This window comes from Xenopus laevis, chromosome 6S (genome assembly GCF_017654675.1).
Source record: "Xenopus laevis strain J_2021 chromosome 6S, Xenopus_laevis_v10.1, whole genome shotgun sequence".
Classification (NCBI taxonomy): domain Eukaryota; kingdom Metazoa; phylum Chordata; class Amphibia; order Anura; family Pipidae; genus Xenopus; species Xenopus laevis.
Genome location: NC_054382.1, coordinates 983,952 through 999,502, shown reverse-complemented (window position 1 = coordinate 999,502; position 15,551 = coordinate 983,952). Strand labels below are relative to the sequence as shown.

General features: G+C 40.3%; 1 protein-coding gene across 1 annotated transcript in view; it reads right to left on the bottom strand.

Annotated features, from left to right (window-relative positions):
* Window positions 1-1,793: 1,793 nt before the first annotated feature.
* LOC121395196 (zinc finger protein OZF-like) overlaps window positions 1,794-15,551 on the bottom strand; it is a 461,594-nt gene continuing 447,836 nt past the window's right edge. Inside the window, 3 exon segments of the mRNA XM_041568186.1 lie at window positions 1,794-2,901; window positions 2,903-3,856; window positions 3,938-4,080. Of these exon segments, the coding sequence (XP_041424120.1) occupies window positions 2,716-2,901; window positions 2,903-3,856; window positions 3,938-4,080 (1,283 nt within the window). The 3' untranslated portion in view covers window positions 1,794-2,715.

Sequence of the window (15,551 nt, the reverse complement as noted above, 5' to 3'; positions counted from 1 at the left end):
GTCAGTTTCCCAGCTGCCCCCAGTCATCTGGCTTGTGTTTTGATAAACTTCAGTCACTCTTTACTGCTGTACTGCAAGTTGGAGTGATATCACCCCTCCCTTCTCCTCCCCAGCAGCCAAACAACAGAACAATGGGAAGGTAACCAGATAGCAGCTCCCTAACACAAGATAACAGCTGCCTGGTAGATCTAAGAACAACACTCAATAGTAAAATCCAGGTCCCACTGAGACTGATTCAGTTACAAGTAGATACAAGTAGGAGAAATAACGGCCAGAAAGTAGTTCCATCCTAAAATGCAGGCGCAAGTCACATGGCTGGGGGGCAGCTGGGAAACTGACAATATGACTAGCCCCATGTCAGATTTCAAAATTGAATATAAAAATATCTGTTTGCTCTTTTGAGAATTGGATTTTAGTGCACAATTCTGCTGGAGCAGCACTATTAACTGATGTGTTTTGAAAAAAACATGTTTTCCCATGACAGTGTCCCTTTAAGGGAAGTGTAAGAAGATAAGCACTGCGTATCTTGACAGCGCTATATAAATAAATGATGATGATGAAGCCTGTTCCTGCTGGAAAGCATATTCCTTCTCTGTCACTTCCTTCTACTGGAGCTCTTGTTACTATAAGTGTCCCTCTTGAAACTGCCTTGGACGCATCCCTGAGGACATAAATAGGGGTGGTGTTACTGGTCCAGTAGTCCCTGTAGGTTTCAACACATTTGTCCACTATCTCCTGGTCTGCCAGCCATAGGGGGGATAGTCTCCTTAGTTTGTTTTGAGGGGTATTGCCCCACTGGAGTATAAATAATGGCAAGTGGTCAGACTGTGCCCTTGGCAAGTATTGTACTTTGTGTACCAATGGCTAGATCAATCCTAGAAAGGACCCTGTGGCTAGTGGCATGGCAATAGATTTGTTGTTCTCCCCTGTGCTTAGCTCCCCACAGGTCTGCTAGTCCAAAAGCCTTAAGTTACCCATTTAGTGCTTTTGAAAAGGGGTTTATCCCTGACAACCTATCAATTGTGGGGTCCGTAGTGCGATTAAAGTCCTCTATGTAGCATAGGGGGTCTGGGGAAAGATCTACCACCTTTTGTGCTACTTGTTCCAGCAATGCCAGGGAGAGGGGGGACATATATATATTTATCACTATTACCAGTTATTATTTATCTACTATAGAAATCCACATGTATATTGAACAATTTGTATGGAACCCCCTGCCATTAAGTTCTGACACATTAAATGCATTTCTTGCAGTAACTCCACATCTGGGCAATATCTAAGTATATGGTGGAAGACTAGTGTCCTTTTAAATTTTGAGTTTACCCCTCTCACATTCCTTTGACATCACCTTTGTGCATAACTTATTCTCGTTGTTGTCCCAGTGGCTCATCATTAATACAGTGTGAATTGCCCTTCCCATTAAAGACTGACAACTTTTTGAACTATATACACAACCAAACTTCCTGTAGCTCTTGCCCTCTCTACCCACTCCCCCCAACCTGTGTGGGCCTATACCCCAAATCTGTGACATCCATGGTGTGGTACTTAAAGCCTCCCAACATTGTCCCTACTCCTTGCCATTAGGTCTAGGGATATAAACTTTAGGTGTAGGTCGCCCCCCCCCCACACAGCTGGGGACTTATGTACACCTCTGCCCTTAGTGGAGATGCTGTTGAAGTTATTCCAGGCTATCACCCCCAATCATCCATCACCAGTGTCGGACTGGGACACCAGGGGCCCACCCAAAAATCTTAGACCAGGGGCCCACTCTCAGTACTATTATGCTTCCTCTCCTCACTCAATCACTATTCTCCTAGCCTCTTCTATTTACATAATATAATACTATAATCTATTATTCCATCTATTTAGCCTTTTTGTTCTCATTGAAATAAAGAATGACCATGAAATAGGTCAAATGTTTAGCAGCACAAGGGCCCATTGACACCTGAGCCCACCAGGAGTTCTCCTGGTATCCCGGGGGGCCAGTCTGACACTGTCCATCACGTCCATAGGGTTGGCAAGTGTTTGTCTCTGTCACTGCCAGGGAGCCTTTCCAGGTGATATTACAATAGCTAGATCTTGAAGACCATTTGCCCTATGTCCGGCATGCACCTTGTTACTTTTAGTTTCCAGCTTAACAGTGTGCCCAGGTTAATGAACAGCGATGAAAATCCTTGTCCATAGTACCAATGTCATCTTATCCACTTTTTCCTATAAGAGTCTGCTTACTGGCATCTGCTTAGAATTTGTAATCCCAGGGAGAGTTGGACCTCAAATACTGCATTGAGTATTTTTGGAGCTCCAATAGCTTCACTGCTTTTGAGGCACCAGTTTAGCCTTGTATTAGATTTAAGCAGTGTACGCAAGCATCATCTATGTTGAGTACTACTCCAATGGGTATTCAATCCTCCTGTGCATTGTTTTGCCCACTATATGTACCACTCTGCACTGGTTGACCTACAGTCTTATATGGAGGCCAAATTTGTGCGTTGTAGCCAAGTTCAAATAAACGAAACAGCCAATAGGCTTGTTACGCCTTTTCCCTGAGTTCCCGCACTTACCAAACAGTCTCATTGTGCATAATCTGTAGCTGTTGTGCAGTAGGCATGTAGGGTAAACATAAGTAGGCCCTACTAATCACGAGATGCTCATATCAGTTGCACCACGGGTTGTTGAGCCACTGGCAAGCTTCCTCAGTGGTTTGGAAGAAGTGCACTATTCACAACTTGCCCAGGTGAAGCATGGAATAGATGAATCCAACAGCCAGGAAAAGATGCGTGTATTGAATTGGAATACTCGCTGTTCCGGGGAGAATGGTTTCTCTCCTGTGTGGATTTTAGTGTCTACAAAGGTTGGACTTATCAGAGAATTCTTTCCCACATTTTGTACATGAGAAAGGTTACTCTCTTGTATGGATTTTCTGGTGTTTGTGAAGGCTGAACTTATGAGAGAATTCTTTCTCACATTCTGTACAAGAGAAAGGTTTCTCTCCTGTGTGGATTCTCTGGTGATTGTGAAGGTTGGACTTATCAGCGAATTCTTTCCCACATTCTGTACAAGAGAAAGGTTTCTCTCCTGTGTGGATTCTATGGTGTATGCGAAGGCTGAACTCACGAGAGAATTCTTTCCCACATTCTGTGCATGAGAAAGGTTTCTCTCCTGTGTGGATTTTCTGATGTGAGTAAAAGTGTATTTTATGAGAAAATTCCTTCCCGCATTCTGTACAAGAGAAAGGTTTCTCCCCTGTGTGGATTTTATGGTGTGTACGAAGGTTGCTTTTATTAGAGAATTGTTTCCCGCATTCTGTACAAGAGAAAGGTTTCTCTCCTGTGTGGATTTTCTGGTGTGTACGAAGGTTGCTTTTATTAGAGAATTGTTTCCCGCATTCTGTACAAGAGAAACGTTTCTGCCCTGTGTGAATTTTCTGATGATGTTGAAGGCTGGACTTCTCAGAGAATTCTTTCCCACATTCTGTACAAGAGTAAGGTTTCTCCCCTGTGTGGATTTTATGGTGATTGTGAAGTCTGGACTTATCAGAGAATTCTTTCCCACATTCTGTACAAGAGAAAGGTTTCTCTCCTGTGTGGATTTTATAGTGTTTAGAAAGGTGGGCCTTTTCAGAGAATTCTTTCCCACATTCTGTACAAGAGTAAGGTTTCTCTCCTGTGTGGGTTTTCTGATGTCGGTAAAGGGTGGACTCATGAGAGAATTTTTTCCCACATTCTGTACAAGTGAAAGGTTTCTCTCCTGTGTGGATTTTCTGGCTTGAGACAAAATTACTATTTTGAAAAGTATTTTCCTCAGAGTCTGTATGTAAATTCTCTGATGAATCAGTGTCCTTTCTCTGATGGATCAGCTGAGGAGAAGAAAGAAGAATATTAGTATGTCATTTCTCTCTACATTCAGTGCAGTGATATAGTTTCTCTCCTTCGCTCACCATTTGGTTCCTTGTGTGTGAGGGAATTTTTGTTGCATCCTGCGGATAGCGGGGACAACTGGTTATTAGACTCTGAGTGTCCTCTTTTTTTAATTGTATGGGTGTTTCAGAGATGTTCCTATCTGGGACCTTTGAAAAGTTTCCTAAAAAAATCACATCAAAACAAGAAATGTCAACTTTTTTTTGCAAAATAATTTAGCTATATTAATCATTATAGGTCTACAAACTCCACAGTGTCTGGTACTTCAGAGAAAAGTGGAAGGTGTAAGTCAGCAAAAGTCTCACAAAGTTAAGAATATCAGAGTAAATGGACATTTGGAACTCAGTAAATACTAATAAAAATAAATGGCTCCACTGGGAAATGTAACATCATTATGTGTTTATAGTTTTCCAGGCCTGGATAGTAAGTAGGGTCGCCACCTGGTCGGTATTTTACTGGCCTGGCCGGTAAAAATGATGGTTGATCCAAATGTTATTAATAGGGAATAAAGATAAATATATAGGAAGGTCAGTGATCCCAATGTTATTAATAGGGAATAAAGATAAATATATAGAGAAGGTCAGTGATCCCAATGTTATTAATAGGGAATAAAGATAAATATATAGGAAGGTCAGTGATCCCAATGTTATTAATTGGGAATAAAGATAAATATATAGGAAGGTCAGTGATCCCAATGTTATTAATAGGGAATAAAGATAAATATATAGGAAGGTCAGTGATCCCAATGTTATTAATAGGGAATAAAGATAAATATATAGGAAGGTCAGTGATCCCAATGTTATTAATAGGGAATAAAGATAAATATATAGGAAGGTCAGTGATCCCAATGTTATTAACCCTTTCCCTGCCAGCCGTTTTGTCCTAGATGCGAACATCTACTGCCAAGCAGTTTTTAGATATTTTGCACTCTTTCACTTTAAGGGCCTTTCCTGGGGTGGTCTTTTAGTTAACCCAGGAAAACAATGTATTGTTTTTTTCAGGACAACCTGAACTTTCACAATATGCAAGAATTTTGGTGTAATTCTACTTCTCTAATAAAATATTGGATTCTAAGTGTCAAATAAAATGAAAAAAATCATGTTGCACGAAGAACAATCACATATATCAGAAACATCATTCATTTTATGTACGAGAACACAGCCGATTTAGAAAGGTCTATGTCTCCTGAACGCGACAATACCAAATATATATAGTTTTATGGAGATTTCTCACTTGTATAGCTCAAAATCTACAAGCAGTACACAACCAAATTTCCAAAGCAACACTTCCCAAACGGCATACTTTTGATTTCAAGGCCAAACATTCCGCTAACAGTAGGTTTACCCTAGAAAACTACCCATTACTAGAAAGAACAGATTCTGGTGAATCAAAAATGGGTAGAAATATCTTTGTACTCCAAACCACCAAGTTGCAATTGTTTCCTAAAGTTATAATGTTTTATAGAAATTGGTGAATTTTTTGAAAAATGACCTCAAAGCTTCCACTCTACAGCAACATATCTCCCACACATCATTAGGTATCAATGTAAAACACCCCAAATATAAAATCCTGGGTCCACTGAACAGTTTGATGCCCAATATGAATAGATGTACCCAAGCACGTGGCATAGGAGGCCCCAAAAGGAAGACCCCCCATTTGTTCTGTCATTTCAGATACTGCAAAATCAACACATTTACATCGTTTTGGGGGGCGGCAAAGGTAGAAAAAAGTATGTTCACCCCAGAAAACCATATATTTTCGGAAAGTACACATTCCCCTGAATCCAAATTGGGTATGCATGTCTTTCTACACCAAAGTACCAAGCGGCAAACCATTACTAAAGTTGGTGATTTTGGCGACATTTCCAAAAATCACTTAAAAATTTCTACCCTGCAGCATCGTATTACCCACATACTTTTAGGTATCAAGACAAATCACCCCAAATATGAAAGCCTAGGGTCCTCTGAACAGTTTGATGCCCAATATGTATAGGTGTACCCAAGCAAGTGGCATATAGAGGCCTGAAAAGGAAGACCCCATATGGTCTGTCATTTCAGATACTGCAAAATCAACACATTTACATCGTTTTGGGGGGCGGCAAAGGTAGAAAAAAGTAAGTTCACCCCAGAAAACCATATATTTTCGGAAAGTACACATTGCCACGAATCTAAATTGGGTATGCATGTCTTTGTACTACAAAGTACCAAGCCGCAAATCATTCCTAAATTTGGTGATTTTGGTGACATTTCCAAAAATCACTTAAAAATGTCTACCCTGCAGCATCGTATTTCCCACATACTTTTAGGTATCAAGAGAAATCACCCCAAATATGAAAGCCTAGGGTCCTCTGAACAGTTTGATGCCCAATATATATAGGTGTACCCAAGCACGTGGCATATAGGGGCCCCAAAAGGAAGACTCCCATATGGTCTGTCATTTGAGGTACTGCAAAATCAACACATTTACATCGTTTTGGGGGGGGGCAAAAGTAGAAAACAGTAAGTTCACCCCAGAAAACCATATATTTTCGGAAAGTACACATTCCAACGAATCCAAATTGGGTATGCATGTCTTTCTACGCCAAAGTACCAAGCCGCAAATCATTCCTAAATTTGGTGATTTAGGTGACATTTCCAAAAATCACCTCAAAATATCTACCCTGCAGCATCGTATTACCCACATACTTTTAGGTATCAAGACAAATCACCCCAAATATGAAAGCCTAGGGTCCTCTGAACAGTTTGATGCCCAATATGTATAGGTGTACCGAAGCATGTGGCATATAGGGGCCCTAAAAGGAAGACCCCCATATAGTCTGACATTTCAGGTACTGCAAAATCAACACATTTACATTGTTTTGGGGGGGCAAAAGTAGAAAACAGTAAGTTCACCCCAGAAAACCATATATTTTCGGAAAGTACACATTCCCACGAATTCAAATTGGGTATGCATGTCTTTCTACGCCAAAGTACCAAGCCGCAAATCATTCCTAAATTTGGTGATTTAGGTGACATTTCCAAAAATCACCTCAAAATATCTACCCTGCAGCATCGTATTACCCACATACTTTTAGGTATCAAGACAAATCACCCCAAATATGAAAGCCTAGGGTCCTCTGAACAGTTTGATGCCCGATATGTATAGGTGTACCCAAGCACGTGGCATACAGGGGCCCCAAAAGGAAGACCCCCATATAGTCTGTCATTTCAGATACTGCAAAATCAACACATTTACATCGTTTTGGGGGGGGGCAAAAGTAGAAAACAGTAAGTTCACCCCAGAAAACCATATATTTTCGGAAAGTACACATTCCAACGAATCCAAATTGGGTATGCATGTCTTTCTACGCCAAAGTACCAAGCCGCAAATCATTCCTAAATTTGGTGATTTAGGTGACATTTCCAAAAATCACCTCAAAATATCTACCCTGCAGCATCGTATTACCCACATACTTTTAGGTATCAAGACAAATCACCCCAAATATGAAAGCCTAGGGTCCTCTGAACAGTTTGATGCCCGATATGTATAGGTGTACCCAAGCACGTGGCATACAGGGGCCCCAAAAGGAAGACCCCATATAGTCTGTCATTTCAGGTACTGCAAAATCAACACATTTACATCGTTTTGGGGGGGGGGCAAAAGTAGAAAACAGTAAGTTCACCCCAGAAAACCATATATTTTCGGAAAGTACACATTCCAACGAATCCAAATTGGGTATGCATGTCTTTCTACGCCAAAGTACCAAGCCGCAAATCATTCCTAAATTTGGTGATTTAGGTGACATTTCCAAAAATCACCTCAAAATATCTACCCTGCAGCATCGTATTACCCACATACTTTTAGGTATCAAGAGAAATCACCCCAAATATGAAAGCCTAGGGTCCTCTGAACAGTTTGATGCCCGATATGTATAGGTGTACCCCAGCACGTGGCATACAGGGGCCCCAAAAGGAAGACCCCCATATAGTCTGTCATTTCAGGTACTGCAAAATCAACACATTTACATCGTTTTGGGGGGGGGCAAAAGTAGAAAACAGTAAGTTCACCCCAGAAAACCATATATTTTCGGAAAGTACACATTCCAACGAATCCAAATTGGGTATGCATGTCTTTCTACGCCAAAGTACCAAGCCGCAAATCATTCCTAAATCTGGTGATTTTGGTGACATTTCCAAAAATGACCTCAAAATATCTACTCTGCAGCATCGTATTACCCACATACTTTTAGGTATCAAGAGAAATCACCCCAAATATGAAAGCCTAGGGTCCTCTGAACAGTTTGATGCCCGATATGTATAGGTGTACCCAAGCACGTGGCATATAGGGGCCCTAAAATGAAGACCCCTCCTTGTATGTTCTGTCATTTCAGGTACTGCAAAATCAACACATTTACATCGTTTTGGGGGGGCAAAGGTAGAAAAAAGTAAGTTCACCCCAGAAAACCATATATTTTCGGAAAGTACACATTCCCACGAATCTAAATTGGGTATGCATGTCTTTCTACTACAAAGTACCAAGCCGCAAACCATTCCTAAATTTGGTGATTTTGGGGACATTTCCAAAAATGACTTCAAAATTTCGACCCTGCAGCATCGTATTACCCACATACTTTTAGGTATCAAGACAAATCACCCCAAATATGAAAGCCTGGGGTCCTCTGAACAGTTTGATGCCCAATATGTATAGGTGTACCCAAGCACGTGGCGTATAGGGGCCGCAAAACGAAGACCCCCATATGGTCTGTCATTTCAGGTACTGCAAATCAACACATTTACATTGTTTTGAGGGGGGCAAATGTAGAAAAAAGTAAGTTCACCCCAGAAAACCATATATTTTTGGAAAGTACACATTCCCACGAATTCAAATTGGGTATGCATGTCTTTCTACGCCAAAGTACCAAGCCGCAAATCATTCCTAAATTTGGTGATTTAGGTGACATTTCCAAAAATCACCTCAAAATATCTACCCTGAAGCATCGTATTACCCACATACTTTTAGGTATCAAGAGAAATCACCCCAAATATGAAAGCCTAGGGTGCTCTGAACAGTTTGATGCCCGATATGTATAGGTGTACCCAAGCACGTGGCATACAGGGGCCCCAAAAGGAAGACCCCCATATAGTTGTCATTTCAGGTACTGCAAAATCAACACATTTACATCGTTTTGGGGGGGGCAAAAGTAGAAAACAGTAAGTTCACCCCAGAAAACCATATATTTTCGGAAAGTACACATTCCAACGAATCCAAATTGGGTATGCATGTCTTTCTACGCCAAAGTACCAAGCCACAAATCATTCCTAAATTTGGTGATTTAGGTGACATTTCCAAAAATCACCTCAAAATATCTACCCTGCAGCATCGTATTACCCACATACTTTTAGGTATCAAGACAAATCACCCCAAATATGAAAGCCTAGGGTCCTCTGAACAGTTTGATGCCCAATATGTATAGATGTACCCAAGCACGTGGCATATAGGGGCCCCAAAAGGAAGACCCCCATATGGTCTGTCATTTCAGGTACTGCAAAATCAACACATATACATAGTTTTGGGGGGAGCAAAGGTAAAAAAAAGTGCATTCACCCCAGAAAACCATATATTTTCGGAAAGTACACATTCCCACGAATCCAAATTGGGTATGCATGTCCTTGTACTCCAAAGTACCAAGCCGCAAGCCTTTCCTAAATTTGGCGATAAAAGCAACAGTTTTTACATTTTTGAAAATTGCCTAAAAATATTGCAATTGGCCGCATTTATCTCACCCAATTTCTTACATACAATTCTAAAACACCATAAATACTGATGCCAAGGGTCAATTGAACCGTTTGATGCCCAATATGCATTGATATACCAAGGCAGCTGGCATGTGCGGACCCAAAATGAAAATAGTGCATATGATTTTTCTCTGCTGCCGATTCGCCTTCTGTGAACATAGACCCTTGACTTCATATTATATGCCTCAAGACCCTCCTAACAGCAAAGACCCCCCCAAAACCATATATTTTTGGAAAGTACACATTCTGACGAATCCAAAAAAGATAAAGACGTCTTTCTACACCAAACTGCAAAGCTTTTCTAAACGCAGAGGTTTTTACATTTCTGAAAATCGCCTAAAATTGTTGCAGTTTGCCGCATTTATCACACACACTGTTTTACGTATAAAGAAAAATCACCCTAAATATGGACGTCAGAGGTCTACTAAATAGTTTGATGCCCAATATGCATAGATTTACCAAAGTATGTGGCGTGTACAGACCCCAAATGAAAAACATGCCTATGAATTTTCACGCTAGCCAACTAAGCTGCAGAAAAGAGAGCCCCAACTGTGCGTTATGTGCCATAAGACCCCAAAACTGTAAAAAGACCCCCAGAAACCCATATATTTTTGGAAAGCATATATTCTGGCGAATCAAACTAAGTAAAATAAATCTTTCTATACCAAAGCACCAAACAGCAAAACTATACTAAAGATACATAAGGAACAATAATGCATGGATAAAATTGCAATAAAACCACAAAAATAGCGTAAATCAATGAAATAACAAAATAATTGATCCGGCAGCGTAATTAGTGGCCGAAATCGATTATCCAATAGTCACGCTGTCAAAATAACATGCTTTTAGGCAAAACAAACAGTACAATGAATAAGTAAAAAAAAAAAAAAAAACCCTGTTTGTGAGTTTTTGTGTATACATATTTGTGCACTAATAAAAGTTGTCTGAGTGTGCAAATACATGTAATTAAGTGTAAATAAGTGTACAAAATCGACTAAGTGTGCTAAAATAAAAAAATAAAAATAAAAAAACACAAATTTTTACTAAAATGTTCATGTAAGTGTATAAATGTACTGTAGGTATGTGTAAGTGCAGGTAAGTGTGTAAAAAAAAGTGCACTTACCGTTTTTGTAGCAGGAGGATCGCTGGAACCGAAGGACGACTCCTGGCAGCGTGTCTGCAGAGTTACTGCGCAGCAGGAAGTGACTGGGCGCGTGGTGCGACGAGGAGGAGGTAAGCCAGCAGCAGCAGCGCTTACATTGCGCTTCTGCTACTTTGAAGTCGGATCTGCGACAATCGCGTCGCAGATCCGACTTGACAGCCCCCCAGCCACGTTGCCCAGGGGGCTGTCTACCCTCCTGACTCTCTGCAGAGGCGGCAAAAGCCGCCGATGCAGAGAGAAGGGCTCAGCTGCAAAGAACGTACGAGGTACGTTCTTGGCAGCCTGAGCCCTGAACCGCCAGCACGTACGCCGTACGTGCTTGGCGGTTAAAGGGTTAATAGGGAATAAAGATAAATATATAGGAAGGTCAGTGATCCCAATGTTATTAATAGGGAATAAAGATAAATATATAGGAAGGTCAGTGATCCCAATGTTATTAATAGGGAATAAAGATAAATATATAGGAAGGTCAGTGATCCCAATGTTATTAATAGGGAATAAAGATAAATATATAGGAAGGCCAGTGATCCCAATGTTATTATTAGGGAATAAAGATAAATATATAGGAAGGTCAGTGGATCCCAATTTTATTAATAGGGAATAAAGATAAATATATAGGAAGGTCAGTGATCCAATGTTATTAATAGGGAATAAAGATAATATATAGGAAGGTCAGTGATCCCAATGTTATTAATTAGGGAATAAAGATAAATATATAGGAAGGTCAGTGATCCCAATGTTATTAATAGGCGAATAAAGATAAATATATAGGAAGGTCAGTGATCCAATGTTATTAATAGGGAATAAAGATAAATATATAGAAAGGTCAGTGATCCAATGTTATTAATAGGGAATAAAGATAAATATATAGGAAGGTCAGTGATCCCAATGTTATTAAATAGGGAATAAAAGATAAATATATAGGAAGGTCAGTGATCCCAATGTTATTAATAGGGAATAAAGATAAATATATAGGAAGGTTAGTGATCCCAATGTTATAATAGGGAATAAAGATAAATATATAGGAAGGTCAGTGATCCCAATGTTATTAATAGGGAATAAAGATAAATATATAGGAAGGTCAGTGATCCAATGTTATTAATAGGGAATAAAGATAAATATATAGGAAGGTCAGTGATCCAATGTTATTAATAGGGAATAAAGATAAATATATAGAAGGTCAGTGATCCCAATGTTATTAATAGGGAATAAAATAAATATATAGGAGGTCAGTGATCCCAATGTTATTAATAGGGAATAAAGATTAATATATAGGAAGGTCAGTGATCCCAATGTTATTAATAGGGAATAAAGATAAATATATAGGAAGGTCAGTGATCCCAATGTTATTAATAGGGAATAAAGATAAATATATAGGAAGGTCAGTGATCTCAATGTTATTAATAGGGAATAAAGATAAATATATAGGAAGGTCAGTGATCCCAATGTTATTAATAGGGAATAAAGATAAATATATAGGAAGGTCAGTGATCCCAATGTTATTAATAGGGAATAAAGATAAATATATAGGAAGGTCAGTGATCCCAATGTTATTAATAGGGAATAAAGATAAATATATAGGAAGGTCAGTGATACCAATGTTATTAATAGGGAATAAAGATAAATATATAGGAAGGTCAGTGATCCCAATGTTATTAATAGGGAATAAAGATAAATATATAGGAAGGTCAGTGATCCCAATGTTATTAATAGGGAATAAAGATAAATATATAGGAAGGTCAGTGATCCCAATGTTATTAATAGGGAATAAAGATTAATATATAGGAAGGTCAGTGATCCCAATGTTATTAATAGGGAATAAAGATAAATATATAGGAAGGTCAGTGATCCCTATGTTATTAATAGGGAATAAAGATAAATATATAGGAAGGCCGGTATTTTTTTCCAGAAAAGGTGGCAACCGTAATAGTAAGTAATTTAGAGTTAAAAATAGGAAAAGAACAGGGCTCACTTGACAGGGTCCCATTTCTTGGATGAACATAAAGACTCCAGGTTGTTGTATAGAAGAATGTGTTGAGCAGTGCTTCCTTCTCTATTCTTTATTAGATCATTTTATTGATAATAATGCTCAAACATCATAGTTCTGTTCTGAAACTGACTCACTTTTTAGATTTAAATTCAACTTTTGAGGACCTAGCCTTGAGAAGCTCCCACGTCATATTCAGAGGAATCTACGACCAGGACACAGTGTTGGGAAAGGCCGGATTGAGTTATATATAAACTTTACTTTAACCCATCAAAGAGTTGAGCTTGGAAAGTCCATTGACTTTTATTATATTAAGATATTTCAGATATTCCAATACAATTTACAATTGGCTTTTTATTATTTTGTGGATTTTTGTTCATTCGCTCTCCAGTTTGGAATTTTAACAGTTATGTGGTTGTTAAGGTTTTACCCTAATAGCCAGGTAGTTTGAATAAGAAGCTGGGAAACTAATAGGAGAGGCACAGATTTACAGGCAGTTTCAGGGCATCGATTCAGAAGGGGCAATTCTTGGGGCAGGTTTGAATGCAGTTTCCCTCCTAAAAATGTGATGAGCTACAGTGAGACACTTCCAGGTCAGAAGTTAGACTGAAATGAGAGGTGGGCGTGTCTGTTCATTCTCTCACAGGAAGTGGTCACAGCACTGAGGGAAACCCCTCCCACCTTCCTGTAATGTCTCTCTCCTTGTTTCCTGACTGCACAGACCTGATTGTGCAACATTGTTGGGCAAAATGAGAGGGACATGATCATGTGACATTTTACACACTAACATACATGTTACATGGACTCTATAAGCAAAGTTAGACAATCATTGTTATCACATGCTCTAAACATGGCCTCCAGCTCCGTAGACTTCCTAGCATTGTGCAGGGAGCAGCTATAGGGACGCAGCCTTTATAAAGAATCTTTATAGCAGAGAAGCTGTTGTGCTGCTACAGAACTAGACATACAACTGTGCAATATTTACATTTTGAAATGTCTTCTTACATTATTGATGGCCAGGGAGGGTAGAGAGGCCAGTGATAAAGTATGAAGGGAGGGGCGATGTGGGAGTTAGCAGAGACAGCAGACAGACAGAAGAGACAGCAGACAGACAGAAGAGACAACAGACAGGCAGAAGAGACAGCAGACAGACAGAAGAGACAGCAGACAGACAGAAGAGACAGCTGACAGACAGCAGACAGACAGAAGAGACAGCAGACAGACAGAAGAGACAGCTGACAGACAGAAGAGACAGCTGACAGACAGCAGACAGACAGAAGAGACAGCAGACAGACAGCAGACAGACAGAAGAGACAGCAGACAGACAGAAGAGACAGCAGACAGACAGAAGAGACAGCAGACAGACAGAAGAGACAGCAGACAGACAGCAGATAGACAGAAGAGACAGCAGACAGACAGCAGACAGACAGAAGAGACAGCAGACAGACAGAAGAGACAGCAGACAGACAGCAGATAGACAGAAGAGACAGCAGACAGACAGCAGACAGACAGAAGAGACAGCTGACAGACAGCAGACAGACAGAAGAGATAGCAGACAGACAGAAGAGACAGACAGTAGACAGACAGAAGAGACAGCAGACAGACAGCAAACAAACAGAAGAGACAGCAGACAGACAGAAGAGACAGCAGACAGACAGCAAACAGAGAGAAGAGACAGCAGACAGAAGAGACAGCAGACAGACAGACTCCCCCCTCTTCTAACCCTCAACCAAAAATTCTGGTTCGCAACACCCGTGCTGTTGATGTAACTGCTCTATCTGACTCTCTCAGTTCCAGCTTCTCCTCCATCACTACTTTATCTGATCCTGATTCACTAGTAAATACCTACAACTCAGTTCTGTCTGCTGCTATCAATACTCATGCCCTTCTGCAGCCACAACACAGTCGAGCCCACAATTCCCGTCCGTGGATGAATGACCAGACATGATTTCTGTGCTCCTGTACGTGAGTGTCAGATCATGTGGAAGAAATCCCATACAAAAGCTGACTCCCTCCACTATAAATTCCTCATGGCCTTGGTACTGGCCTATCCCAGGCTAAACAACAGCACTACAATACACTCATAAATAACAACAAATCCAATATTCAACTCATTACTTCATCCCTCTACAAATGATTCACTAACACCTGAACATACCCCCCATGACTTTGCTGACTTCTTTGAATGCAAAGTTGACTCTATCCACAAACAATTTTCCCACCCCTCAGATACCAATATTCTCATTCCCCTAAAGCTTCTTTTTCTATTTCCAACTCTTTTGATCGTATATCTGAGCCGGAAGTCTCTAAACTTCTCCTCTCCATCGACAACTTGCTCACTTGATCCTATCTGTGATAAAATCAACTCACCCTGGTGGTCCAGTGGTGCAGCGGGGATGTCCGCCACGCCAACCTATTTCTGCCGCCATTATGGTTTCTTAGAGCGTGCGCGCCCGCGTCTTGTTCCATTTGTTGACACAGGCGCGCAAGCGTCTGACGCAGACACGCAGTGGTGCGAAAATCTTGCTGCGAAACTGATGCTATAAAAAGCTCAGTTGGGCTTCTAGACCTTGTCCGTGATAGGATCTGTTTTCCTGTGGTTCCTGAGCGTTAAGCTATTGGATATATTCGCTCTGATTCCTGTTTTGACTCCTGCCTGGCTATTGGCTATTCTGAACTTCTGATTCCTGACCATTGCCTGTTATACGACT